The sequence below is a fragment of the Enhydra lutris genome, unplaced genomic scaffold (genome assembly GCF_002288905.1).
Source record: "Enhydra lutris kenyoni isolate GAN:26980312 unplaced genomic scaffold, ASM228890v2 scaffoldscaffold28, whole genome shotgun sequence".
NCBI lineage: Eukaryota > Metazoa > Chordata > Mammalia > Carnivora > Mustelidae > Enhydra > Enhydra lutris.
In genome coordinates this window covers 16,573,277-16,601,174 of record NW_019154112.1, presented here as the reverse complement: position 1 = coordinate 16,601,174, position 27,898 = coordinate 16,573,277, and the positions used below count along the sequence as shown (strand labels likewise).

The window sequence follows — 27,898 nt, the reverse complement described above, 5'->3', positions numbered from 1 at the left end:
ACACACACACACTCTTCTGGTTTCTTTACCATTATTCTGAGGAACATGTTTGAGAAAGACTGCTTTTTCTACTAGCAGGAAGTATTATTGGCAAGTTTCCTTAGATATTACCAAATGGAGCAATGTGAAGACTAGTGAATATAATCTAGAAGGTGATATTAATCTAGAAGGTGATGTGAGGGTTCCAGGGAAGGGAACCTTAAAGATTACAGATGTTAACCATTCATTCTAAGATTCCTGAGGCTTGGGGGGAGGGGAGTTTTTGTCACATTACTACTAATTGAGCCAAGTGAGTTACAGCTTAAAAGGAGGCAGATTGTGTCTATAACAGATACATTTGATCAGGACCCCCTGGGAATTCCACAGGGAATTCCACGCACTTAACAACATGTGCTTACATGTATACTAGTTATATGATAGCTATTCTTCCAAGTAAGGGACTTATCATTTGTACAGGAAATTGGTAACCTGCATATATGTTAAAGAAACACAGTTGCATAGTATTTCCTAACTCCTATGCATCTAGCCATATATCTGTGCCATATGTGTATGTGCGTGTATGCATTTTTTTCTTTTTTTACAGGTAGAGTAGGGGGACAGGGACCAACAGAGAGAGAGAGAATCTTAAGGGGGTTCCACAACCAGTTCCACGCCCACTGTTGGTGGGAATGCAAGTTGGTGCAGCCACTTTGGAAAACAGTGTGGAGGTTCCTCAAAAACTTAAAAATAGAGCTACCCTATGACCCAGTAATTGCACTACTGGGTATTTACCCCAAAGATACAGATGTTGTGAAAAGAAGGGCCACGTGCACCCCAATGTTCATAGCAGCAATGTCCACAACAGCCAAACTATGAAAGGAGCCAAGATGCTCCTTAACAAATGAATAGATAAAGAAGATGTGGGTTCATATATACAATAGAATATTACTCCACCATCAGAAAGGATGAATACCCACCATTTGCACCAGCATGAATGGAACTGGAGGGGATTATGCTAAGTGAAATAAGTCAAGCAGAGAAAGACAATTATCAATATGGTTTCACTAATATGTGGAACAGAAGGAATAGCATGGAGGACATTAGGAGAAGGAAGGAAAATCTGAAGGGGGAGAATCAGAGGAGGAGACGAACCATGAGAGACTATGGACTAAGGGAGACAAACTGAGGGTTTCAGGAGGGGTGGGGTAGAAGGTTAGCCAGGTAATGGGTATTAAGGATCTGAGGTTAGCCAGGTAATGGGTATTAAGGATCTAAAACTTTCCACATGTAGTCTTAAGATAAATATTATATTATATATTCTAATTCTATAATATCTGGCCATTGCAAAAGATTCCTTTCCTTTACAGAATTATCTACTGTGGGTTTTTCAAAGACAAGGTGACTTACATGAACTTTGCAGAGAAATTAGTTGCATACCATTTGGCTACACATTCTTCTCAAGCCCTGTGCAACTAGGTAAAAGTCAGTGTTTATTAATTCCTACTCTGTTCCTAGTATACAACCAATGTGACCAGAGACAACATTTAATATTTTTAACAGCACAAATAATGATTTAGCTACTTCTCATATGTAATATTTGGGGTTCTACATTGTTAGTGAGATAATTATTTAAACTTAAATGATAATGTACTGACCAACAGTGCATTTGTGTGTGTGTGTGTGTGTGTGTGTGTGCACATGTGTAAGGAGGTTAGTCTCCTTACTTTGTTCAACTGTATCAGAAAATGCTTGTTCAGGTACTACTAAGTCTTATTAATTCCCTATTATCTTCAGGGCAGTCAAAGTTAAGTATATATAAAATATTTAATGAACAATTCTATTATTCTCACTTGAATTTTTCTTTTATTATAAATGGCTCTTTTATGATACATATATTTATGATATATTGATATATATATTATACGTGTGATATACATATATACACAAAGTACTATTTATTGAGCGATTACTTTGCATCATCGATTTTTAAAATCACCTTATAAGTAACAACTGATTGCTTCCTACAAAACAAAATAAAAACCAACCAAACAAAAATCTATGAAGTGGAAAATGAGATGAAATTGTTCACCCCTCTCCAGGGAGGTAGTGATTTGCAATACAGCTATAAGTCTAGAAACTGGTGTTTGGTTATCTATGTACTTACTTCCTTGTTATTAGAAAGAGCCAATAAAATGTTTTTAAAAATTATTTCAAAAAAATTTTTAAATTAAAATAAAAATTAAGTTTCATATTTTTAAACCTTCCTAAAACTTAAATTTCCTTAAAAAATTGACTAAAAATTCTGCATTTCTAGAATAGCTCTTAAATTATGATCACGGTAAAAGTTCAACCATAAATACGTCTTTTTGTGAAAATTGTAATGTAAATGCACTCCCCATATGATTATATTTTTAAAATAGGTGAATAAATTGGAGCATCGTCTCACAAATCATAGTGGAACAAGGAAAATCTTAAAATCATGAAGACAGAATAACACTGAAATTTCCTTTAAATCTCTCCAAGAAAGCATTGATGTGAGTGAAAAGAACATGAATTTTGGATTTACACAACAAAGGAAAAATTCCTTATCTACCATTCTTAAAAGTTCCAAGAGGATGTATAATATCAAACTCCGTGAAAAGCAAGATTTTTGTAAGATGCAGAAAGAAAATACCTAAACTTCACTTTTGATTACTATGTCCCAGGCATCTTTCTGTGTGTTTATTACATTTACTTCATAACATTTATTCATTTACTAATTTAAACCTCACAACTATCTTTATTACCCTCATCTTACAAGTGAATAAATTTAAGTACAAAGTGCTTAAGCGACATGCAAAGTCTCAAAGCTCCTAAGCGGCAAAGTTGGGCTCCAAACTCTAAGTCTAGCACCAGAGCCCATGACCTTAATAAATTTTCTTAAGATGGAGACTGACACATAATTTCCAGTCAATAAATGATAGTAATTATTATTATAGACATATCAATATATATCCTTTGTCATAAGCCCTAAAGGAAAGAAATTCTACACATCTTTTTACACATAATGGTTTTTTAATTCCTCACTGTCTTGATACGACCTATTGTGAATTTATTTTTATCCATTTGAAAGTGAAAGAAGTCTCCCATGATTCATTGTTTCATAAAACATTTTCATCCACAATCCTGCAAGTCTCTGGTAATTCCTCATAATGTCTCTGGAGATGTTCACAGTGGTGAGAGGAGCTAGCTGAGATAGAAACTCAGTTAATGGGAGTTGAGTCTGCAGCAGAAAAATGTGCTGAGGAGAAACATTTTAAATGTGGCTAATGCTCAATATTACGTGTTTTATAACTTTTTTACATTTGGTCTCCATATTTAATGGAAAATTTTGGTCTTAGTTGAGGAAAATTCTATAGAGCAGGAATTAGCAAACTTTAAGGGTAAGACTGATGTTTGATGATTCATTAATGTATTCTATTTATTACATAGTTTTATTTTCTTACTCCTGTCCTTAATATTATCTGTAATCAATGGGAGACAATATGAATAAAACAAAGAGTATTTTATTTACCACTGAATCCTCAGAACTTGGTAAAATGACTGGTAATAGATAAATGGTCAATGAATGAGTAAACACATACATGAATGAATAAAAATACTACTACTACTAACTGTTACATCCAGCTGGTATTTATTAATGACATCAGACTTTTTACTAGATAATGTATGTGTGTTGTAACACTTAAAGATGAACGTTTAAAGAAAATCAAACTGGAATATGGCTTATTTAAATTATAAGGTATAACTCACCCTTCCATGAAAATTCACATGTTATATCACATCATGAAAGAAATGATTGATAGCACAGTATAATGTTTCATATATTAGGCTGTGTTGAGTTAATTGCCTCACTGCAGTGATGAGTTCGATGATTTACTATATCTGGGCAAGTACCACAGAAATATGAGTTGATTTGTTAAGGCAGAATGGTGTTGAAAGAAGAGTACACTTTCAACTAAGTCAGCTTTATAATTCAGCGTTCGGTAGCTGTATGATCTTGGACTTTTATAGAAAGTTGTTATAAAGACTACTAAGTGTTAAATCCATGATCTCAAACTTTTTGATCTCAGAACCTTTTTGCGCTCTTAAAAATTATTGAGGACCCCAAAGAGTTTTTGTTTACTGGGCAGTATCAATATTTATAATATTAAAAATTAAAGCACACATTTTTAAAATACAAAAATGTGTAAGTACTCATTACATTAGTGATCAGAAAGATGACATGTTCATATGCCATGGAGCTTCTGGAAAACTCACTGTACACTTATGAGAGTGGCTGAAAAACGCAAATAACATAATTTTTATTAAAGTAATCTTCCCTTATGGATCCTCTGAAAAAATTTTGGGGTTCCCAGATCACATCTCCCATGAAAGCTATAAAAAACAGTAGCAATTGCTATCACTGTGATATTGGGAAACATCAAAGCAGAAAAAAGGTTAAAAATATAGAGAAGAGATTGAAAGCTATTCAAAGTATATACTATTTTGATATACAAATACTGAACACAAAATTACAAAAACAGAACATACAGCCTACTGGTGATTGTAAAAGATAATTTAACATAAAATTTTATTTTGATAATAACCACTAAAGTGAAGAATCAGAACTTTCTAAAGTTCCTTTAAATGAAATAAATGTAATGACTTACCTTTAAAGTACCATTTTCAATACGTAATTGAATAAAAAACCCATCTACTGAATCTGAGTCTTGTTTGAGATAGAGCAGGAGTCCATAGGAGTTGAAGGTCTGAAATTCTAGTGACATGTTGTTCTGTGGATTTAACAACACATTCTGAAATTCTAGATAGGAATCTCCATAATAACAAGCACAACTGAAACCTGAGGAGTCAGAAAGAAAATACAATTTAGTTTGGAATTGAATATTCAAAAGTTGGGTTTCCTATTAACATTAGCATAATATTTTCTGAAGTGGCTCATACTTGACTCTTTCTATTAGGAGCCTAGGCACTTGTTTCTTTTGCCACAGTCACAGTGGTATACCATCACTTCTGTGTACTGGGGGCTTCATGATCAAATCTCACTGGAAGGCAGGGATGTCTAGATGATTAATCTTCAACAGTGCATTCAGTTATACTTTATGTTACAGGTCAACTGAAATAGGAACATTTTCTAAAGATGTCCTTATTCATTGTATATATAACATGTTGGTTCCAAATTATGATTTTGGTCATTACTGTTAATTTAATTGGGTGGCTTTGAAGGGCTGATAAGAGATTACTGAGAAGTAAAGAAACTGTCATCTTTTTGTAGCAATACTGTTTTATCCACGCTTCCTTAAAAATCATCACTCCCTTGTTCTCTTTCCTTTTCTCATCTTCTGAATGAACGTATTTTAATTAGCCTCAATAATTCAAGTGAAATATAGACACTCTGATTAAATACTTTGACAATTTACATTCTTAAATGTATAACTATATGATTAATGAAACCTAGTAAGCTTATTTCCTGAATAAGTTACTTTACATTGTTAAAAGTTACTTTTGTTTGATAAAAACTTGACTGTTTGATTATATTTCTGTAAAAATGGGTAGGAGTTTTCTCCTATCATTTCCTCCCTTCTGCTCCTCCTCCTGTGATACACAGACACATAAACTCCCTTTAAAACTTAAAAATTATTTTTCTACAATATAAAAGATTATTCATGAAACTATGAGTTTTAGTTTGCAGTCTACCATAAAACTCTTTTTAAAATCTATGTATATTTTAAATCTTTTATAGAATTTATGTTCTATGTGAAGAATTTTTTTATTTTAAATTTTCAATAAAGCTTTAGAAATAGTGTGATAAGTTTTCAAACTTGTAAAACACTCTAAGGAAATAATCAGCTAACTCTAAAGAATTTCCTCTTTTAGATAGAAAGAAGAAATTTCAAAATACTTCCAGAAAACATGTGCTTTGCAGATATAAAGCATATGGGGTTTTTTTAATAAAAAAATTCACTAGTGAAGGTGGCTCAAAGATTGAAAATATTAACAAAGTACATTCAATTTTGATATCTTAACCGCTTTAGTTGTTATGTGAAACAAGTATATATTTATTCCTTGTAGGGTTTAATGATGATGTTGAATGCACAGTACAATAAAATTTCACATGTTAAAAAATTTAAAAACTTTCAGGCATTTATTGGAATGAATTGGGAATGGAGACAAATATCCATTTGATTTAAAGTTCAGAATGTGGGGCTGCCTGGGTGGCACAGTCATTGACATCTGCCTTCAGCTCAAGTCATGATCCCCAGGGTCCTGCTCACAAGAAGTGGGGGTGGAAAGGGGGAAGCAGGTCCCCGTTAACCGGGAAGGCTGCTTCTCACTCTCCCACTTCCCCTGCTTGTGTTCCCTCTCTCGCTGTGTCTCTGCCAAATAAATTAATTCTTTTAAAAAAAAATAAAGTTCAGAACATGAAAGAGCATAAACTATTTTCAGACAAAAACTAATATTACAACATGAATAGACCCAACATTGGTGAAATGAAGAAACTACTATTTATTTTTAAGCACTTTGGAAAGATACAGTCCAACTGACAAGAGCAAACTCAAAACTCTTTTAATTTTGTCATGTTTTGTCTTTTTACAGACTAAATTTTATAACTAAAACTTAAGTGGTTTTGTCATGTGACCAGTGCTTTATATAAAAGCCCACACATGCATCCATCTGTAAGCTACATGAGGTCAAGAGCCATATATGTTTGGTTCATCCTTCTGTCCCAAGTTCCTGATTTTCTTAAGCATGTGAAACCATACTATGTCTTATAGAAACTATAACTGTTTTTGTTTAAATGTGTTTGGAAAATTGAATTGTCATGTTTGGATAAAAATACCAGGAAATATTTTACATAGATTCATAGTAATTTGACCATACTTCTAGTGCTTCCTCTTCACATGTATGAATACAGATTTTATTTTACATTATTAGCAAAAACTTAGTCAAATAAAAAGAGTGGTGATATTAAGCACCCAACAGTTTTGTGAAGAAAGATTAATTGTCCAGACCATTTCCAGTAATGATGGGCTAGAGTAAAATAATAATGCCACACATTTTTCATTATCTAGAATTAAATCGTAAGTTCCTTCCATTTCAGTCTTCATTTTTACAAACAGAAAATCTTTATCCGAATTGTATGTCCTCATATCATAATTATACCTATGAATGAGTCTGTATGCTTCTGATACATATACAGAAAGCCCAATTCAAAGTAGCTGCAGCAATAAAGAAATTCAGTGGCTTAAGTAAAAGCAAGTTCAAGGATAAGATGGATTTTCAGATGGACTCTAAAAAGCTCAGCTTGTTCCTCATAAGAGACCTAGATTTCTTCTTTTTCTCCATTCTGCTATTCACATGGGAAGTTTTAATCTCAGACTTGTTTTCTTCTGATTCTAATATGTGGGAAGTGGTAGTTTTAAATGACCTACTTCCACAGTTGAGACCAAGCACTCAGTTTCCTATATTTTTCAAGAGAGAAAGAAAAGAATTTTCCCAAGTGTAGAATGAACCTTTCCTAGCAATTAAGAGGCTAGAACTGGTCACTGATCAAGTTTTCCACTGGGGATGATGGGGTGAGTTTCCACTGAGACCTGCAGGAGGGGTTCATAGTGAAAAAATTGGTATTCTGCTTGGAAGAATACTTCAAAATCAAATCCCAGTATTTCGCCAGATTCATGTCTTATTTCCTGGCTAATAATAGTTGACTGTCAGATTCAAAGACTCAAAGTACTCTCTTACATCTCCAAGCTAGAACTCTTTCATCTCCAATTTCCTGTAGCTGCCTCTCCTGAGAAGTTCTTGCCTTCATTTCTAACAGCACATATTGAGTATAAGGCTGGATCTAGCCACACACACACACACACACACACACACACACACACACACACACACAAATACTTAAAATATAATTGTTGCTAGGTGGAGAGTTGCCAAAATTTTTTTGACACCTAACTATTTGGCTTTTCCAGTGCATAGTAACCCACAGCCATTCCCACTGCATGAACGTAAAGGAAATTTTAAAGCAGTTTTAGTGAAAAATCAGAAGTCAATAATCCTGTCCTCCCCTACTATATGAAGAAGGGTTTTAAATAGATTAGTAGAATAAATATATTTTAGATGTAAACAATAATACAGACTCTGAGGCATATATAAATATTTAAGTTAGAACAAATAAAATAAAACTCATGTGTATAATATTCAATTCTTTGAAAAGTTATAAACCACTACTCCAGCAGTATATTTTCCTTTTAATAAAATGCATAATTTTAAAAGGTACAGGATTTTTTTTTTTTTTGGCTTCTTGGTTAGTAGATCACAAACTACTAAACAGATTTTAAAAAACAGACTCTATTTCATGGTTAGCATTCTACATGTAAGATTAACTGTGAAAGTTGGAATCTTAACAGAGAAAACTGAATACCAAGCTTATTTACAACATAGTTTGATTAGGACTCTAAAATGACTCAATAGTTCAAATAAAGGACATGTATTATTTGACCCTACTTCCAATAAATTATTGTTAATATCAGTGTAATCCATGAATAATAGTTCAAAGAGAGAGTATTGCTTTCTGAAGTATGTATTACTAGCTAAATGTTAAATAATTCACAACTAAAATGCAAAATAGCTTTTTATTTATTTCATGTATCTTAGAAGTAATATCTAGAAAATATTAGTGAACATTTGTGATAGGTGTAAATATGCAAAATTTTCTATTAAACAAAACATTAATGTGAGAAAAGTCTATATGTATAACAAATGTAATTCATACAGGAAGATATACTAGACCATTTATTAAGAAACACTGAATCTTGATTCTTTGTTCTAATAGCAATCAGGCCAGCAACCATGTATTAGCTACAGAAACTGTGACTTAGTTCTCTTCATTTATATTATTTCTAGAAAGAGCTTGGATTTTATCACTACAAAATACATGTTTAATACTTTATACTTCCATGTTCTACAAATTGTGTTTAATTCACCTTAAAATCCAACTTTATACAATCCATTTAAATTCATCTCAATTAGCTTAATATCTACTAATAAAGCTGGAGCAAAAAAGAAAATTAATATTTACACACTGTTTACTATGTGCCAGGTTTTGTTAAAACTCGTACTTCTTAAAATGCTGTCGGTTTTTTTCCTGGCAACTTAAAGTTTTGTGCCATTTGAAAATGCTTTTGTGGAAACTAAGCATGTTTCCAAATAAATTATGAAATATTTGTTTCTTTCATGGATTTTCACAGATTGATTAGTCCATGGACTATAAGTCGATGCAATAATTTATAGAGTAGGTATTAATCATATGATGCAAAAAAAAAGTTTATGAAACAATACTGAAATCAAAAGCCAGAGTATTCAGTGTAAGATTGGTAGACACCTCTCAGTCTAGCCAAAGGAAATGTATGATAAATATGAGCTACAGAGGCAGATTTTAAGAAAATAGATGACTGCAAAAAAAGCTGAGAGAGAACTAGTCAAATAATTGAATAAATTTTTTCTGAAAGCAATTAACAATCTTTTTGAAAGGAAACACAACACCTATAATCACTATATTTTCCTTTCCCCAGCAAATGGAAATAGATTATCATCAGGGAAAATTCTTTTAACAGCCACCCGTAAGGACAAAAGTAACTCTCAGAATACAAATCAAATCATAACACTTTCCTGTTTAAAAATACTTGTTTTTGCCAGCTGCCTAAGACAGAATTGCTTAATATGTACTCTGTTTAGAATCTTTCCAACCTTTCTTTTCTCTTTTTGCCTTTTAATGTGGAATACCAATTATTCTAGGATAACTTACAGTGTAGCCGTCCTTCCTATACTCATCTGACATTACCAGTTCTGTCATGCATCATCCTTCCTGTACATGGGTTGCTTCCAGGATCATTATCCTACTTCATTGGACAGATTGTCAACCCCAAGCCAATCACCTGCTGACTTAATTAGTACAGTTTTATGTCTTGATTTTGAAAGGGCACATCTTGCATATTCTCCTTTCTCAGGATTGTGTTGCATACTGCTTTTCTTGTGCCTTTTGATATAAACATGGAACCAGTTACACATGCAAACATCCTATTAAATTATATAAAAATCCATATTAGTAATTCATTTGAATTCCATGTTCTCATAGAAAAAAACCTGTAACTAATTGATATATTTGTGATACCTTATCTTCCTAGACATGGACATGGTATATGTTTTCCATTTACAAGAGAATCTAAAACATTTTTAATATAATTTTATAACTTCTTTTCATAAAAATCATGTACATATTTTCTTAGGCTAACTTCTAGAAACCTTAGGAATTTGTTGCTATTTTAAATAGTTTTTTGTAACATTATGTATTTAGTTAATTATGTTGGTATATTGAAGTGCAATGGATTTGTATAGTGAGCAACCTTGTTGAACTCCCCTTAATACTAGATCATTTGTGAGTAGTGAAATTTTTCATTCTTTTGCTCATAATTCTTAAACTATCTTATTAGCTTATTATAGTGTCAGGACTTTCAGAAAAACACTCAACTTATAAAATAATAATGAGATTATTTTTCTTATTTTTCAGGAAAGGTTTTTTAAAACTTTCACCTTTAATGTGATGTTTTGTTCTTCTGAAAGTGGTATCATTTAACTCATTAAGAAATTTTTTTTCTGTAGTTTTCTGAAATTTTTAGCAGGACTTAATATTATTTTTATCAGTTTTTCGCTTATTGACATGCTTATATTGTAACTTTGATAGTCTAATATTAAACTTTTATTTTATTCCCCAAAATATATCCCATTTGCTTATGCTATGTAAACATACATGAATTTCATTTGCAAGAATTCATGCTTAGGAAATTTGCATCTATGCTGACAACTGAGATTGCTTTTACATTAATATTTTACATTTTTTTCTTTTTTTTTTTTTTTAGGATCTTATTTGTTTATTTGACAGAGAGAGAGATCACCAGTAGGCAGAGCAGCAGGCAGAGGCAGAGAGAGTGGGAAGCAGGCTCCCAGCTGAGCAGACCTATGAGGGGCTTGATCCCAGGACCCTGAGATCATGATCTGAGCCGAAGGCAGAGGCTTAACCCACTAAGCCACCCAGGTGCCCCTACATTTTCATTTTTCATGGTATCCTTTCTGATTTTCATATTAAAGTTTTACTTAGCTTCATTAAATAAATTGGATGACATGAATTTCCATTTTTAATCTTTAAAAGTGTTTTTGTTTACTTGCCACACAAAATCTGAATCAAACTATAAAACTGTGAATTGTAAAACATCCTAAAATAACTACAAAAGATTTCATTTAATGTACTGAGTGGAATCAGAATGCTACAGCAGAAAAAGTAGTGACTTGCAAGGAGATTTAATTTTAGTTTTAATTTGGTCACTTACTCTGTGTTACCCTAGAGAAGGCACTTCACTTCTCTACTACCTCATCTTTACTCATTAAATTAAGTGGTGCCTATTCTGAAATTGTAATTACAACAGACCTAATTGTAGTTAGGACTCCTGGCTTTAATTATGCACTTTATCACTTAAAATCACAGAATCTTAGATAACTCTTTCAGCCTCTTTGAGTCTCTCAGTTTCTTCATCAATACAATGGCAATAACAAAGTTGTTCCATTATAATATATGTGGAATTGTTAGATAAAAAATTTGCTCTAGTCTTTACAGTAGCCCCCCTTTATCTGTGAGGGTTATGTTCCAAGACCACCAGTGGATGCCTAAAACAAAAGTTAGTATTGAACCCTATATGTGGTATTTTTCCTCTATATATACATACCAATGACAAACTTTTATCAATTAGGTACAGCCAGAGATTAAGAACAATAATAATAAAATAATTGTAACAATATACTATAATAAAAGTTTTATGAATGTGGTCTCTGTCTCTCAAAATATCCCATTGTACTGTACTCATCCTTGTTGTGATGATGTGAGATGATAAAATGCCTATGTGATGGGATGAAGTGAGGTGAATGAATGACAGAGGCACTGTGATAAAGTGTTTGGCTACTACTGGCCTTCTGACAGTATGTTAGAAGCAGGATTATCTGCTTCCAGACCACAGTTAACCATGAGTAACTGAAACCACAGAAAGCCTAACTGCAGATAATAGCAGACTACTGTATTCAGGGAAAGAAACTTCTTAAAGTGAAACATAAAGGTTTTGCAACTAAAACTTGTTTAAAAAAAAAAAAAAACTGTTACATGTATATGCTTTACATTTTTTTCTTAGGCATATATTTAGAAAGGTCTGAAGCACAGGGTATTGCCACATTAAGCAGATCAGGGTAGAACCCTAAGGATTCCAAGGTGGTATGCAGTGGGACTGCTATGAGATTCAGAAGTGCCCTCTCTTCCCATAACAGTTCATGTTTTTACCTATTTTACCTGTTCACAAGAGCAAAAAATGTGAATAAAACTAAAGATGTAACTTTGACTAATAATGATAATGCATATTATACTCTATTCTTCATACAGCACCTTTATATGCATCATCTAATTTGATTCTCTCATCTCAGTCTGGGAAACATGAAAGGCCAATGTTCTTATGAGCCCTATATGTTTATCTAAGAAACTAAAGCTTAGGGAAGGTAATTTGACCAAAGTCTGTAGAGCTCAGAAATTGGATTCTTTCATCAAAGTACATGTTCTTTAACACCAATTTTATTCTGTGTGAACAAGGCTGCTTATCAAGTTATTTTAAACATATAGTTTTTGCAATTAAAAAAAACTCATTTGTAAGAGATCCCATGTAGATCCCTACACTGAATTCTTACATTCTTTGTAATGTGAGAGAATAGTGAATGTAGTATAACAATTAGCATCAGGAAATGTACAAACAGTGTCCCAATGGACTCCAAAGTGCTTATAATCTCATTTTTGAGTATTGCTTTTAAAAAATAATTTATAGGGGCACCCAGGTGGCTCAGTTGGCTAAATGTCTGACTCCTGATTTTTGGTTTGGCTCAGCATGGAGTCTGCTTAAGATTCTCTCTCTCCCTCTCCTGCCCCTTCCCTCTGCTCGCTCTCATGCTCTCTCACTTTCTCTAATACATGTTATATCATATTATATTATATTATATCATATCATATCATATTATACATATAGAGCTCTTAGCTAGTTTACAATAAATATTTAATTAGTAAAACTACTCTGAAATTGAGTTACATTTAATCTTTGAGATGATGTGCAATTTTTCCTTCTCTTGCTATTTAATATTTTAGGAATTTTGCTTTATGGGGTTTTACAGATATTCCTATTTTATAGGAAATCTACCCACTACTTAAAACATAATTTGATGAGGAAAATACCTTTCCACAAGGAGATGAGAATGTGTAGCACTGGGAAACATTTTTTACACTTAAACTTCTCATCCCATCGATCAATCAATTTATGAGAAAACATAGGAGTGACGCAGGATTTTTCTGTTGCTCCAGGGCTCCATCAGTCTCCTGAAAGACTCTCATGCAAATTTAGGATGGATCTAGGTGTCCTTGTATTTATTTTTTCTTATGATTCTGACAACTTACATTTTCTATATATAAGATTAGTAACAACAATCCTATAAACATATAAGTTTTTATGTTGAATAAGTAACTTTGGGGGTTTGGGGGAGCTCAGTCAGTTAAGTTTCTGACACTTCGTGTCATCTCAGGTCACAATCTCAGGGTTGTGAGATCAAGCCCCACATCATGCTCTGTGCTCATGTGAAATCTCCTTGAGATTCTCTTTCTCCCTCTCCCCATTCACTCTCTCTCTCTCTCTCTAGATTAAATAAAAAAAATCTTTAAAATTAAAAAAAGTAACTTTTATCTGCTAGTGTACATCATCGTAACAGACTCTAGAGCACAAAGTATGGATAAAAATTACGTAGTCATGTCACATTGTATATTCATCAGAAGCCATCAGATTTAGACTATAATGGTTGCCCATGATACATTTGGGAATAAAGTACTGATTTAACAAGTTCTAAAAACTAATTGTTGGTGTGTATATTTTGTTAATTTCCAGTAAAATGAAATACAAATGCTATTACCAGTACTATCCTTTATGCAACATAACCAAGTGATCTCTTAATAATTTACATTATAATTAATAAAACTTGAAAACCCCCTTTTAATTTTCTAGATATATTGCTGTTTATTTGGGGCAACATTTCAAAAGTATTTGCCCTATGCTTGAGAAATTAAATAGTTAATTCTTCACTCATACGTAAACAGAATCATAAATATATTTACTCACTAAATATTCTTTTTTCATGTACTTTTTTTTTTTACAACCTATCGTATTACTTCAATAATGCCTATAGTCTAATTGTCCCCCTCAAGCTGTCTTGGCAATCATCAGCTTTAATTCTTTTTGATACTCAGATTTTACTGATAGATAATAGGATAAATAGAGGTATTAATGGTGATTATCCATATCTCATCTTATTCCTAGCCATCAGTTTTTAGTTAAATTTAACTGTCAACTCTTCACCTGGTCTTTCAACACTGTTAGAGGTTCAAGATGGATTTCTGCTATTAACTAGCAGCTGGCCACAGGGAAAAGTACAAAAGAAAAATTATGCTCCCCAAAATTGTGGGACATAGATACATAAATAAAAGGGAGACCATGCAAGTTAAAAAATACATAGATAATATGATTTTATACACATACACATATATACACACATATAAATGAATATATATGTGTACACACACACACACAAACACATACATACATATATATATATATATATATATATATATATACATATATATATATATATGGAGTGCTCAGAGCAGGCTTCCCAAAAATATGCCAGAGTGGCATACTGATTATTTTGAATTAAAGTTATTTGAGAAACAGCTGGTGCAAGTAGGACACTCTGACCTTCTTCTCTGTCCCACTGAAAGTAGGAAATAAATCTCCAATGTTAAAGGTAACTTTCCTGCACAAGGAGATAGAGAGACATACCAAAGTCAGAAAATTCAGGGCCAAGGAGCCTGTGGAAATAAACCGTTTAGTTTCTTCAATAATTAGTACCCAAGCCTAAGTTTCTTTGTCTTGTCAGTTCTTCACAAATTTATTGCTTCTTGTCTAAAAGGTACATAAATACCTTGCTCTGGTCCCTTCTGGGATCTCAGATATATAAACACACACACACACACACACACACACACACACGAGACTTTTGTATATATGAAATTAAATTTGTTTTTTCTCTTGTTAATCTGCCTTGCATCAATTTAATTATGAGACCAGCTGAAAGAATCAAGAGGGATAGGAGAAAATTTCCCCCTCCCATCAATGTGTATACACACAAACACAGAGCAGTCTTTAATTTGCACTGATGGAAGTCATTCTTCCATTAAAAAACATTTCCCTCAGGTATAACAGGTTAGAGGATTTATTTTGAAAACAGCTACTTCTAGGAAACTCTAAAAGGCTTACTGGCCACTGACACTTTAGTATGAATTTTGCTGACATGGAAATTCATCATTATAATAAGTCAAGGCATAAAGTATATACATATGTCATGTTTCCTCACTTATTTGTACTGTGTGACATTTTTAAGCCACTGCTAGTCCTTTTGGAATTAAGTATAGAAAAAAAAAAGAAGAGATGATACCTTTTTTTGTTATAAGATTATTGGGGGGTGGGGAGGAAGGTTACAAGCCAAAAAAGTGAAGAGCCAGAAAAATCAGGATAAGAAGACTGCTAGGGGTTGTAACCATCCTGGAAGTAGCATTAATGGAAAGCTGAAAAACAAACACATGAAATGCAGAGTTTATTTTCCGCAGATCCATTTTGAAACTACTACATACCATGAAAATTCCAGTGGTCTAACAGAAACACATTATATTACTGAAAGATCATCTGGTCAAGAACAATTCTAATGGCTAGGGCACCTGAGTAGCTCAGTCAGCTAAGTGTCTGACTCTTGAACTCAGCTCAGGTCTTGATCTCAAGGTGGTGAGTTCAAGCTCCATGTTGGGCTCCATGCTGGGCATGGAGCCTACTTAAAAAATAAATAAATAATTTAAAGAAACACATATACATATATGAACAATTCTAATGATAAGCATATTGGACCTGGACTGAAGACTGGAATAGGGATCCGTTACCTCATACTTATGCAAATTTGGGGCAAAATATGTCTTTCATTTTTCTTAGAGCAATGAAAGTTGAGTCCACTTTGATTTTGGATAAATAATTTGAAACTCATACTATTGCACAGAGGAGCTAAATAATATTAAACTTTATTAAGCAAAGCAATAAATTTTATTCCATAAAATTACTTATATTTTATATCATTTATCTATATTATGCCTGTAAATAAATGGATGAGTAGTCAAACATTTAAAAAGGACCACTGGCTTTTAAAAAGCCATTAAAATCTATCCAGTATGAGAATGTCTCCAAACTGTAATAATCAACCTTATATTTTTATTTTCCTACTATTAAAAAAAAAAAACTTCCACTTCACAATTTTGAGGACACATACTATAACTCAAAATTCATTCTTTAAATTCCAAAGTTGTTAAAGATAAAGACATGTTAATTTGAGTGATATAAAGTTTAGAGAACAAACTGCAATAAAAAGTGAGAAATAAATGATATGAATTTCCCTGGGAAAATATCTTGTAAAGATTTGAAGCTTCCTGTCATCTGGATGTCCTTGTACATCTCAGTGAGCTCAGTGGGCTATGCAGGGTAACCTGACATATTAAGGTTAAAAATTAGTCTGATTTCATTCAAGGACTGCTGGATATGTCAGCACATAGATGGTTTGGTGAAAAATGTATCAACTCTAAAACATTTAACTAGTTCGATTTTTACTCCATTTTCACTCACACTTCCCATCATCTAGTGTTGCCATTTCCTGAGGCTTTTGTAGATTCTATGCTATCAATCACCACACTTTTCTACTTTTCGCATTGCCAATTTTTGTTTCCAAATTCTCAGGTCTGTTTACTCTGTTACCATTCGTCCAACTGTTTTTCAGCTTCTAAATTTTTACATCCGTTTTCTCCTCTACCATTATATTTATCCTAGTGGATTTCTACCTTAAAAAATATTTTACTCATTATTTGTGGGATTTCAGGAGAAAGTGCAGGTAAATTTATAAGTTTAATTAATCATCTTTAACTGGACTGCTAGTTTTTGTTAATCTACATCTTTCAGTTAGAAAGGCTCTAGAATTCTTTATGTTTCTACAGAATTACATCTAAGTATAGTTAATAAATACCCAGCTTTAGTTTTAAAGGAATATCCAAAATACATGCAAACTCTGCCTCAACCTATTGGGATTACATTATAGTTCTGATCTTTGTTGAAACTCTAAGTTTATCAAGAGATTTTAGGCCTGTAGAATCTGCCCTCCTTGTAGAGAAGTATTCTATATTATGGCTCATTTTATTACTTTTAATCTATATTTATAACTGTTACTTAAGCTAATGCTGTCCACAAGTTGATCCTTACATTCAAGACTCTACAGCCTTGGAGAGGCTTCATCTAATTTTTTAATCCAAGGCTTCATCTAATTTTTTAAATCCAATTGGAAACCTTAGATATACCTGATACTTTGACTTTTTTCAATTTTTGGAATTTAGAGAAAGGCAGGAATTACGTAATTAGATGCATAATTTGGTTTATAATGTAAAAATACTAATCAGAACTATTTTGCTTTTTTGTAACAGCAGTGTCATGACAGATGTAGTATAAAGTGAGACCAGGGATTTCCCAGAGTTGCTGGATATTTGCTAATTCTAAAAAAAGGTCTTAATTGAATAATCAGATTCCATTTCCTTCCATTCTGAGAGAATGTAGGGCTAATTTGCCTAACAAATACATTGGCCAAACATTTTCATAGCACTTGAAATGAAACTGTTGAGCTGAAAAAGAATCTTTAGAGGCCAACCTTGATGTGCAAGTTGAAAACTGTACAAATGTTAAGTGCAATGAAGACAGTTATATTCCTGAAGGCTGACCTCTGTGGAACTCTGAGATATTAAACTTCTGTTTTGATGAGGCACATGTTATGAAAGATGAATGTAGGTTCCATTTAAGATTAGGAATCAAATAAGAAATCCCTGCATAAACTGAACTTCAAAATATGGAGATGTAAATAAACTTGCCCTACAGAAGTTGGCAAAGAAATGATTGTATGGCCATACTGCTGGGAAAAAAGGAAAAAAAAATATTCTGAAAATTTATAACCAAAATTCAGCTCTCCTCTATGTTTGCAGAATGAATTCACCATATATATACATGTGTGTGTGTGTATTCATATTCATTTAAGAGAAAACTTCAAATCTAGAATTTGTTTTGAAGTGCTGCACAGTTTGTAGTACACAAGCATTTGGCAGAAAAAAATAACCACAAAACCCAAGTAGAATAATACTTTTTTTTTTAGGATAAGCTCATATTCATTTAAGAGAAAACTTGAAATCTAGAATTTGTTTTGAAGTGCTGCACAGTTTGTAGTACGCAAGCATTTGGCAGAAAAAAATAACCACAAAACCCAAGTAGAATAATACTTTTTTTTTTTTTTTAGGATAAGCTCGGGTTCAGTTTATTTCATATGCAGATAGATGGATACTGAAAAAAGGAGAGATACTTGTATACATTTCATAGCTCTAACCAGAGTTCTAAGAATTCCTACAAATAAAACCCCACAGCATGGCCCTTTCAAAGAATTGTCAAAAAAATAAAAAACAAACAACAACAACAACAAAACAAAGCACCATGAAGATAATATCAAGAAGAGTATAACAAACACAGACTTTGGATAATGGAATAACCTATTGTAGAATATAAAACAGTTTTGTTCAATATGTTTAAAAAGTAAAAGGTAGAATAAAAAACGTAAAGAATGAGAAACTATTATATATGACCAAGAAGATTTGAAAAGGAATCAAATAAAACTCGTAGAAATGAAAAATAAAATGTATGAAATAAAAACTCAGTGGAGGACACAGTTTAAAAGATCATTAATCTACTGAAAGCTAGACATGAATAAATATTCAGAGTGCAGCAGAGAAAACACTACACAAAATGTATGAAAACAAGGTTAAGAAACATACTGGAGAGAGAGAAAAATCTAATACATATGCAGCAAGAGTTCAAAAGGAGAGAAGAAAAAATATGGAAAAGCAATATTGAAGAATTAATATTGAAAATTTTACACAATAAAGCAACCTAAACAAAAGAGTACAAGATTTATAGGTAAGACTAAAAATATAATAACTGATTTGTGGCATAAATAAGATAGAGTTAAAAATGGAAAACAATATTAGATGAAGAGAGGGGCAGAGATGAGAAGCTATGTTCAAAGATCCTTGTAGTTGGTAAGAAAATAGAATAAATTTACACATTGTACATATGTATGATGAAAATTTAAAGATTAACACTAAAGAAACAGTAACAGCATATAACTTACACTTTTAGAGGAAAGACTCAATAAAAAGACAGCTCCTGCAATCAAAAAGCAGGCAAGGAGGAAAAGACAAAAGGACAAAATGTAGAATACAAAGAAGATGATATAATACTTATAAATATCTGAAATCACAATAAGTATAAAAGAAATGCACTTGACTCATCTCAGCCATTTACAGTGTCAAACCAAAACTTAAGCACATGAAGAGGCTGTTTTCCAAACTTCTTAATTTGCAGCAAGAGTAATATCCTTATGTTTTAGTAAAGCAACAGAAATATTGGGGGAAAAGATAGGTGTGTTTAGAGAGGGGAAAAGTATGCTATGGGCATACATTCCCCCAAAACCAAAGAGCTGAAAGATTTTGATTAAGAGTTCTAAGATATGAGGAAGATACTGTACAGTAATGGAATTATGGAGTTAAGAATTATCAGAAGTCTCCTAAGAAAAATTAACATAAAAGAAGGAAAGGATTTATCTTCTCTTTAAGTCATTCAAATACTAAAGAAATCAAGAACAAGTAAGTACTGACCTTTTTTTTTTTTTGGTCTAAAAAGATCAAGGAACAAAACAGATGTCCTTGCAAGCAAGAGACAGAAAGCAAATATTTCAAAATGACACAGAGACAATATTTTGTCCTTATGAACAAAACTGAAATTGTTCATAAGGACAAAAATATTGTCTCTGTGTCATATGTCAATTAAAAGTCATATGTAAAAGTATCAATTCTATGTGGTTTAAGAAGTAAATGGGAAAACAACTTTTTAATCCTTTTGGCAGAACATATGGCGGAATACTTCTGTGATTTTAGGAAAAAGAAGTATTTTTTAAAAAGACAGAAAGACAATAAAAAATGAAAGTATAGACATGTTTGAGTACATTAATTTAAGGACCTGTGTTATTCTGAAAACACTAAAAAAATTTTAAAAAGCCATAAACACCAAGAAGACATTTGCAAACATATAACTGAGATCAGTAACACAACATTAAACACAGAATCCAAAATTAAACATGGACAAACTAAAACTATAATCCAATAAAAGCCATTAATCCAGTCAAAAGTCATAGAAGCCTTGTGAAAATTTTTCTGAAAGAGAAAATATGAATTACCAGTAACACAGGAAAAATGCAATCTTTATTAGCATTCAGGGATTACAAATTACTCCAAAGAGATATTTTTTATAATTACCTAAAATGCAAAAACTTTACAGCCTGAAAATACCAGGTGTTCCCAAAGTTAGAAAATTAACCAAAGCTATGATAGAATCTCATTGGGATTAGGTACAAATGAAGTCATTTTAGAAAATGTTTTAACATACTCCAGAAAAGCTGGATGTTTTCACCCTCCATGATGCAGGAAGTCTATTTCTATGCTTATACCCTGAAGAAGCTCATGTGTGTATGTACTAGGAAAAATGCAATATGCATTAACATGGAAGATTCTAATAAGTAAAACACTGATCAAAAAGTAAGCAGCAAAAAATGTATACAGTATTTTAAAGTTTATGTAATTTCAAAATATCCAATAAAACAATACATTAGTTATCATATATTATATATAATACTGTATACATTTATATTATTATATTGCTTAGTGACATATAATTATAAAAAAGACTGTAGACTAATAATCAAAATGAAAGTCATGGGATATGAGTGTTTAAAAGTTGCTGATAATATTCTACTTCTTAAGTTATATGAACAATAGACATAGTTCTTTCTTTAATTTGTCATTCTTTATTTATGTAGGTTATAAGTCTTTGTTGTATTGTTGGGTTTATTCACCATGTAATAAAAACAATTTAAAAAGAAAAGTAAAACAGTAATTCTGAATGCAATAATGGCTAGGCTAGTTTGTTGTCTGAGTGACTCTGGATTCTCTATGCAATTTTACACCCAAGAAAATGTCTCCATTTTATTTTTTTTTTAATATTTTATTTATTTATTTGACAGAGAGAGACACAGTGAGAGAGGGAACATAAGCAAGGGGAGTGTGAGAGGGAGAAGCAAGCTTCCTGTTGAGCAGGGAGCCAGATGCAGGGTTCAAAAAATGTCTCCATTTTAAATGACATACCTGAGGACTCTACCTCTGATTTAAGTCCTGGATGGTTCAGTATCTATCTTGGGAAGCAAAGGTGTGGCCTTTAATGAACAATCTGGGACAGACAGAAACTCAACTATTTATTTTTCTTAGTATTTTTCCATAGCATATCCTCCCATTCACTCCTCCTCAAAAGTCATTATTTTGCTTTCATAACATTTTTCAAGTTTTTCTAAAAATAGGGAACTATTACAAAGAAGTTTAAATAGCAAAATTAATATAACTCATAGGTTTAAGTTTACCAGCTCTAAGAATTTTCAATAACTCAATCTCAAAATTCTATAGCTCCACATGCACAAATGATACAATGCTCCTTTTTATAAACAAGGATGAAAATATTCATGAATAATTGGTTTTACATTCATACCACTAGCACTTTCTAAGATTCCTGTGAATCCAGGGTATCTTGGGAATCCCAGGAAGGGACATGGCATGCCTTTTAGCTTATTGCACTACACCTTGCCCACAGGCAAGGGCTCTTATTGAGACAAGATCTCTTCCCTTCTTGCTTTGAGAAATTAACAAACTGGGTGATAGCTCTTGTTTCGTACCTTAGTCTCTAAAAGAAGTAATATTCAGGACCAGAATTAGAGAAACATTCCCCAAGGTTGCTAGAAAAGGAGATTCTTCACTCTTGGCCAGAATAAATGAATTCACTACATTTATTCTTTCATTCAATTTTTCAGCTGTGACAGGCCAAATGCCCACTGTGAGACAAGAACTATTATTTCACTTAGTTATCATTTTTTCTCTTCAGGGAATCATTTTTCTCATTTCAAAGGAAATTGTTTCTCATCCTTTATGAAATCTTTAATGGCTTCTGTTATCTCAGACTTCCTGTGCCCTTTATAGTATGTTCTGGAATTACGGTAGGATACCAGAATTCATTACAGAAGGAAATGGAGTAATCATCAAGACATTATAGTACTGGCACAAAAACAGACACACAGATCAATGGAACAGAAAAGAGAACCCAGAAATGGACCCTCAACTCTATGGTCAACTACTCTTTGACAAATAGGAAAGAATATCCAATGGAATAAAGACAGTCTCTTCAACAAATGGTATTGGGAAAACTGGACAGCCACATGCAGAAGAATGAAACTCAATCATTTCCTTGCACCATATACAAAAAATAAACTCAAAATGGATGAAAGACCTAAAAGTGAGACAATAATCTAGCAAAATCCTAGAAGAGAACATAGGTAGCAACCTCTCTGATCCCAGCCATAGCAACTTCTTGCTAGACATGTCTCCAAAGGCAAGGGAAACAAGGCAAAAATGAGCCATTCGGACCTCATCAAGGTAAAAAGTTTTTGCACAGCAAAGGAAACAGTGCACAAAACCAAAAGACAACCTACAGAATAGGAGAAGAAATTTTCAAATGTTTTATCAGATAAAGGGTTAGTATCTGAAATCTATAAAGAACGTATACAACTCAACAACCCCCAAAATCCCCCCAAAATCCAGTCAAGAAATGGGCAGAAAATATGAACAGACATTACTCTACAGAAGCCAACAGACACATGAAAAAATGCCCTACAACACTGGGCATCAGGGAAATACAAATCAAAACCACAATGAGCTACCACCTCACACCAGTCAGAATGGCTAAAATTAGTAAGTCAGGAAACAACAAATGTTGGCAAGGATGCAGAGAAATACACTGCTGGGGGGAATGCAACTTGGTACAATCACTCTGGAAAACAGTATGGAGATTCCTCAGTTGAAAACAGAGCTACCCTATGACCCTGCAATTGCACTACTAAGTATTTACCCCAAAAGATACCAACGTAGTGATCCAAAGGGGCATGTGCACCCCAATGTTTATAGCAGCAATATCTGCAATAGCCAAACTATGGAAGGCGCCCAGATACCCATCAACAAATGACTGGCTAAAGAAGGTGTGGAGATACACACACTCACACACACACACACACACACACACACACACACACACACACTCACACACAGGAATATTATTCAACCATCAAAAAATGAAATCTTGCCATTTGCAACAACATGGATGGAACTAGAGGGTATTATGCTAAGTGAAATAAGTCAGAGAAAGACAATTAATGATTTCGTTCATGTGGAATTTAAGAAACAAAACAGAACAGCATAGAAGGAGGGAGGGAAAAATAAAACAAGACAAAATCAGAGAGGGAAACAAACCATAAGAGAGTCTCAAGCAAAGGAAACAAACTAAGGGTTGCTGGAGGGGAGAGGGATAGGGGATGGAGTAAATGGTGATGGGCATTAAGGAGGGCATGTGATGTTGTATACATCTGATGAATCACTGAACTCTACCTCTCAAAGTAATAATACACTATGTCAACTAACTGAATTTAAATAAAAATAAAATTATAAAGAAAAAAGAGAGAGAAATGGAAAAACTGAGTAAAAATACAAATTAGATACAGCTGCAAGGTTCTAAGTATCCACAAGCCTTCCCTTCTGATGACCCTCCTAATGGAAGCGAAGTAAAAATGATCCTACTGCTGTCACTGCATTATTATAATTGTTTGAAAGAAGTGAGAAGCTGGGGTGCCTGGGTGGCTCCATTGGTTAAGTGTCTGCCTCAGTTCAGGTCAGGATCCCAGGGTCCTGGGATGGAGCCCTGCTTAGGGCTCCCTGCTCAGCGGAGAGCCTGTTTCTCTTTCTCCCTCTGCCTGCTGCTCTGCCTACTTGTGCTGTCTATCTCTCTGTCAAATAAATAAATAAAATCTTAAAAAAAAAAAAAAAAGGAAAGAAAGAAAGAAAGAAGTGAGAATCGTATGAGAATCAGCTCTCTCAAATGTCTGAGACTAGTCTTAACTTAGCCCATTACAAATTAATTACAAATTAATTACTCTCAGAAGTCCATCAAAAAAGGTTGAGAACACAGGCATACTAGCCAAATTAGGAGATATTTAAATATGTCTCTTTAAATAGACACATCAGAAATAGAAATAAAATACTTCTCAAATATTAATCTACATACTGGCATCTACTTAAAAAAGTACTTCAAGGAGTTTAAATGAGACATAAAACAAGAGTTGTTGGAAGAAATAGCTAAAAATCACTGTCATTTCAATGCAGCAATTTTGTCATCATTGGTCCATCAAAGCTTAATATGTCATAATGACATCCTGGAATAATCACATGCATACTATCCCTTAATTGTAAAGTCTGATTTAATCCTCGGGTTTTTGTGAAGAAATTCAACTAAAAACACTTTGATATTTCATTCAAGATGAAAGAATGTGTTTTTATAAATTACTTTGAATTAAAATTATAATATTTAGCCCATAATTTTGTCACAGGGAATGATTAATATTAAGCCTTGATGTTTCCTATTACAGATCTTCTGTGATATATGATGGGATTATGCCCCAATAAGTCCATCATGAATCAAAAATATTCTAAGTTGAAAATGTATTTAATACACTTAACCTACCAAATATCATAGCTTAATCTAGCCTACCTTAAGCAAGCTCAGAACACTTACATTAATCTACAGTTGGGCAAAATCAAATGTTGAATATCTCAAGTAATTTACTGAACACTGTCCTGAAAGTGAAAAACACAATGGTTGTATTAGGTGGTACAGAATGTTTGTATCAGTTTACATTTGGGCTCATGTGGCTAACTGGGAGCTGTGTCTTGCTGCCCATGCCCAGCATCACAGGAGTTATCATACTACATATTACTAGTGCAGGAAAAGATCAAAATTAAAAATTCAAATCACAATTTCTACTAAATATGTACTTTTTTGCACCATCATGAAGTCAAAAAAATTGTAAGTTGAACAATCCTAAATTGAGGATCATCTGTATTTAATGAAACAAAATCATGATGGTAGTAACTACATAACATTTATTTTATTAGTCAACCCATATGTGTTAGGCAAAAGATTTAGAAGAAAATTTAAAGTTTCTAAAATAAAAGAGGAAGATGCAGCTGTAATTTAGTAAAACTCTAGGTGTATTTATCTTATTGTATTTCATGTAGTTTGGGAAATTAAAGGTTGAAACAGTAAAGTCTAAGTGTTATCAATAACATCAAATTTGGTGTCATGTTTATTTAATAGCATATAAATGGAGAAATACCCAATGCCACGGCATATAAAATATTATCGGTGATATTTTAATATAAATAAAAAATAACAGTAATTGCTATACATAAGTCAATCTGTTGTCAGTAAATGTTTCTCAACTGACACACTTAAGCACTAATGAATAAAATATTTGCTAATATGACCTTTTTAGAATTCATGATTACAAAGCCAACACAGAAATCCTAATGCCACTTGTAAGTAAATGCTAGGAAATCAAATATAATTGTATTACATATTAATAAATAACAGTAAATAAAAGGCCATGTGCCTATTTTTCACATTAAAATTATTTAATTTCCTTTTGATAGATGTCAGAATTATAGTAAGCTACCGATTACATAACCAATGTTATAAATGGTCACTAAGAATAAAAAGGAATCTCTGGGACTCTCTGGACTTCTCTGGACTTCCAGAAGTCTCTGGACTTCCACTTTGAGACTTGTGGAACACCAGCCAGAATGGTTCCCACATAGAATGGGGCCTCCTGTCAACATAATTTAAAGAAGCCTATATAGCCCACCTTTGGTAGCGTGACTTAGTTGTTGATACTAGGAAAACTGTGTGCTGGAAAGATAGGACTGTAAGTCAATAAATAACTTCACTTTTTATTTCAGGATATTCCTACAAGCCAATTTATCACAACCAGTTATCTGCTCATCTGACCAAAATAGCTCGCTTATCAAGCAATAGCTTACTTATCAGGGATTGCTTCAAAATCAGCTTATCTGTGTCTACAAATTCTAAGCTATTACACATACTTCGATTTTGTCCACTTTCAACTCCCCAATTTGAAAGACCCTCTCCTTTAAACATTATATACTCACGCCCCCATATTTCTGTTACTATCCCACTTCTAATTTCCCTTCTGAGATATTTCTAAGATTCTGTCAGTGTGTTCTCCCCTACTTCAGTGCACCATAATAAACTTATTCTTATTTATAAACACACTACATGCTGATATTTTGGTGACTTCTACATACGAATTCATAATTTGACCAAGGCTAGAAAAAATACTAAATAATGCTTTCCTGTTGTTAAAGTATAATGAAAACACACACATGTAATACCATGGGAGGTTTCTTTCCTGTTTAAGAAAAAAGGTAACTAGGAAACAGCACATGCATTTCCCACTATCAGTTACTCATCTTCTATTTATTTATTGCTCATTAAGATTATTGCTTAGAATCATAGAATGAATGTAAGAGAATACTCTAAAAATGACTCTTAAGTCCTATTGGTATTCTAGAAGCTTATCAAGTTAATTATAAATTTGCACACTTCATGATGACAGGAACTGCAGATCATAACTATTTTCACTTTCTTCTATTAATATCGATGGTCATGGTTAATTACCAGTTTCATCAGAATTAATCCAATGTGGTAAATTTTCATGTACAGACTGTTTCAAAAACCTGCATTAGAAGCAGAAAGTCTTTGTTAAGATGTAGCATGTTATGTATTCAAGAGGAGCAACACAGTATAGCGATTAAACAATTTGAGTTTTGGAGTCAGAAAACTTATGTTCAATTTAATAACTGTGAGTATTTGTGTAATTTACTGAAACTTCGATTTTCCTCAACTATGAAATAATATAGCATTTGTGTGGTCCCAATTGTAACTCTTTTAACTCTCTTATGAACTCAGCTCTCTTTGGTCACAATAAAGGGCAGGGAAAGCATTCAGAACAATGTATGTCCACCATTATTTTCAAACTGAGCTGTTTCTCCTGGGGTCTCCTGCCATGACGCATCGGCCAACCAGAAAACAGGTGAGAAAACACGGATTTAAAAATATCTTTCCGGGGTGCCTGGGTGGCTCAGTGGGTTAAAGCCTCTGCCTTCGGTTCAGGTCATGATCCCAGGGTCCTGGGATTGAGCCCCACATTGGGGGAGGGGGGGGGGTCTCTGCTCAGCAGGGAGCCTGCTTCTCCTTCTCCCTCTGCCTGCCTCTCTGCCTACTTGTGATCTCTGTCTGTCAAATAAATAAATCAAATCTTTAAATATATGTGTGTGTATGTATATATAATCTTTCCCTTGGGGCACCTAAGTGGATCAGTGGGTTAAAGCCTCTGCCTTCGGCTCCGGTCATGATCCCGGGGTCCTGGGATCGAGCCCCGCATCAGCTCTCTGCTCAGCGGGAAGCCTGCTTCCCCCTCCCTCTGTACCTGCCTCTCTGCCTACTTGTGATTTCTGTCTGTCAAATAAATAAATAAAATCTTAAAAAAATATATCTTTCCCTTTTCTTCTACACTGTGC

At 33.1% G+C, this 27,898-nt stretch overlaps 1 protein-coding gene across 1 annotated transcript in view; it reads right to left on the bottom strand.

Moving 5' to 3' along the window:
- The window catches only part of LOC111152227 (eyes shut homolog (Drosophila)), a 1,631,332-nt gene that overhangs the window by 632,145 nt on the left and 971,289 nt on the right, over positions 1–27,898 (bottom strand). Inside the window, 1 exon segment of the mRNA XM_022510634.1 lies at positions 4,671–4,861. Within this exon segment, the coding sequence (XP_022366342.1) occupies positions 4,671–4,861 (191 nt within the window).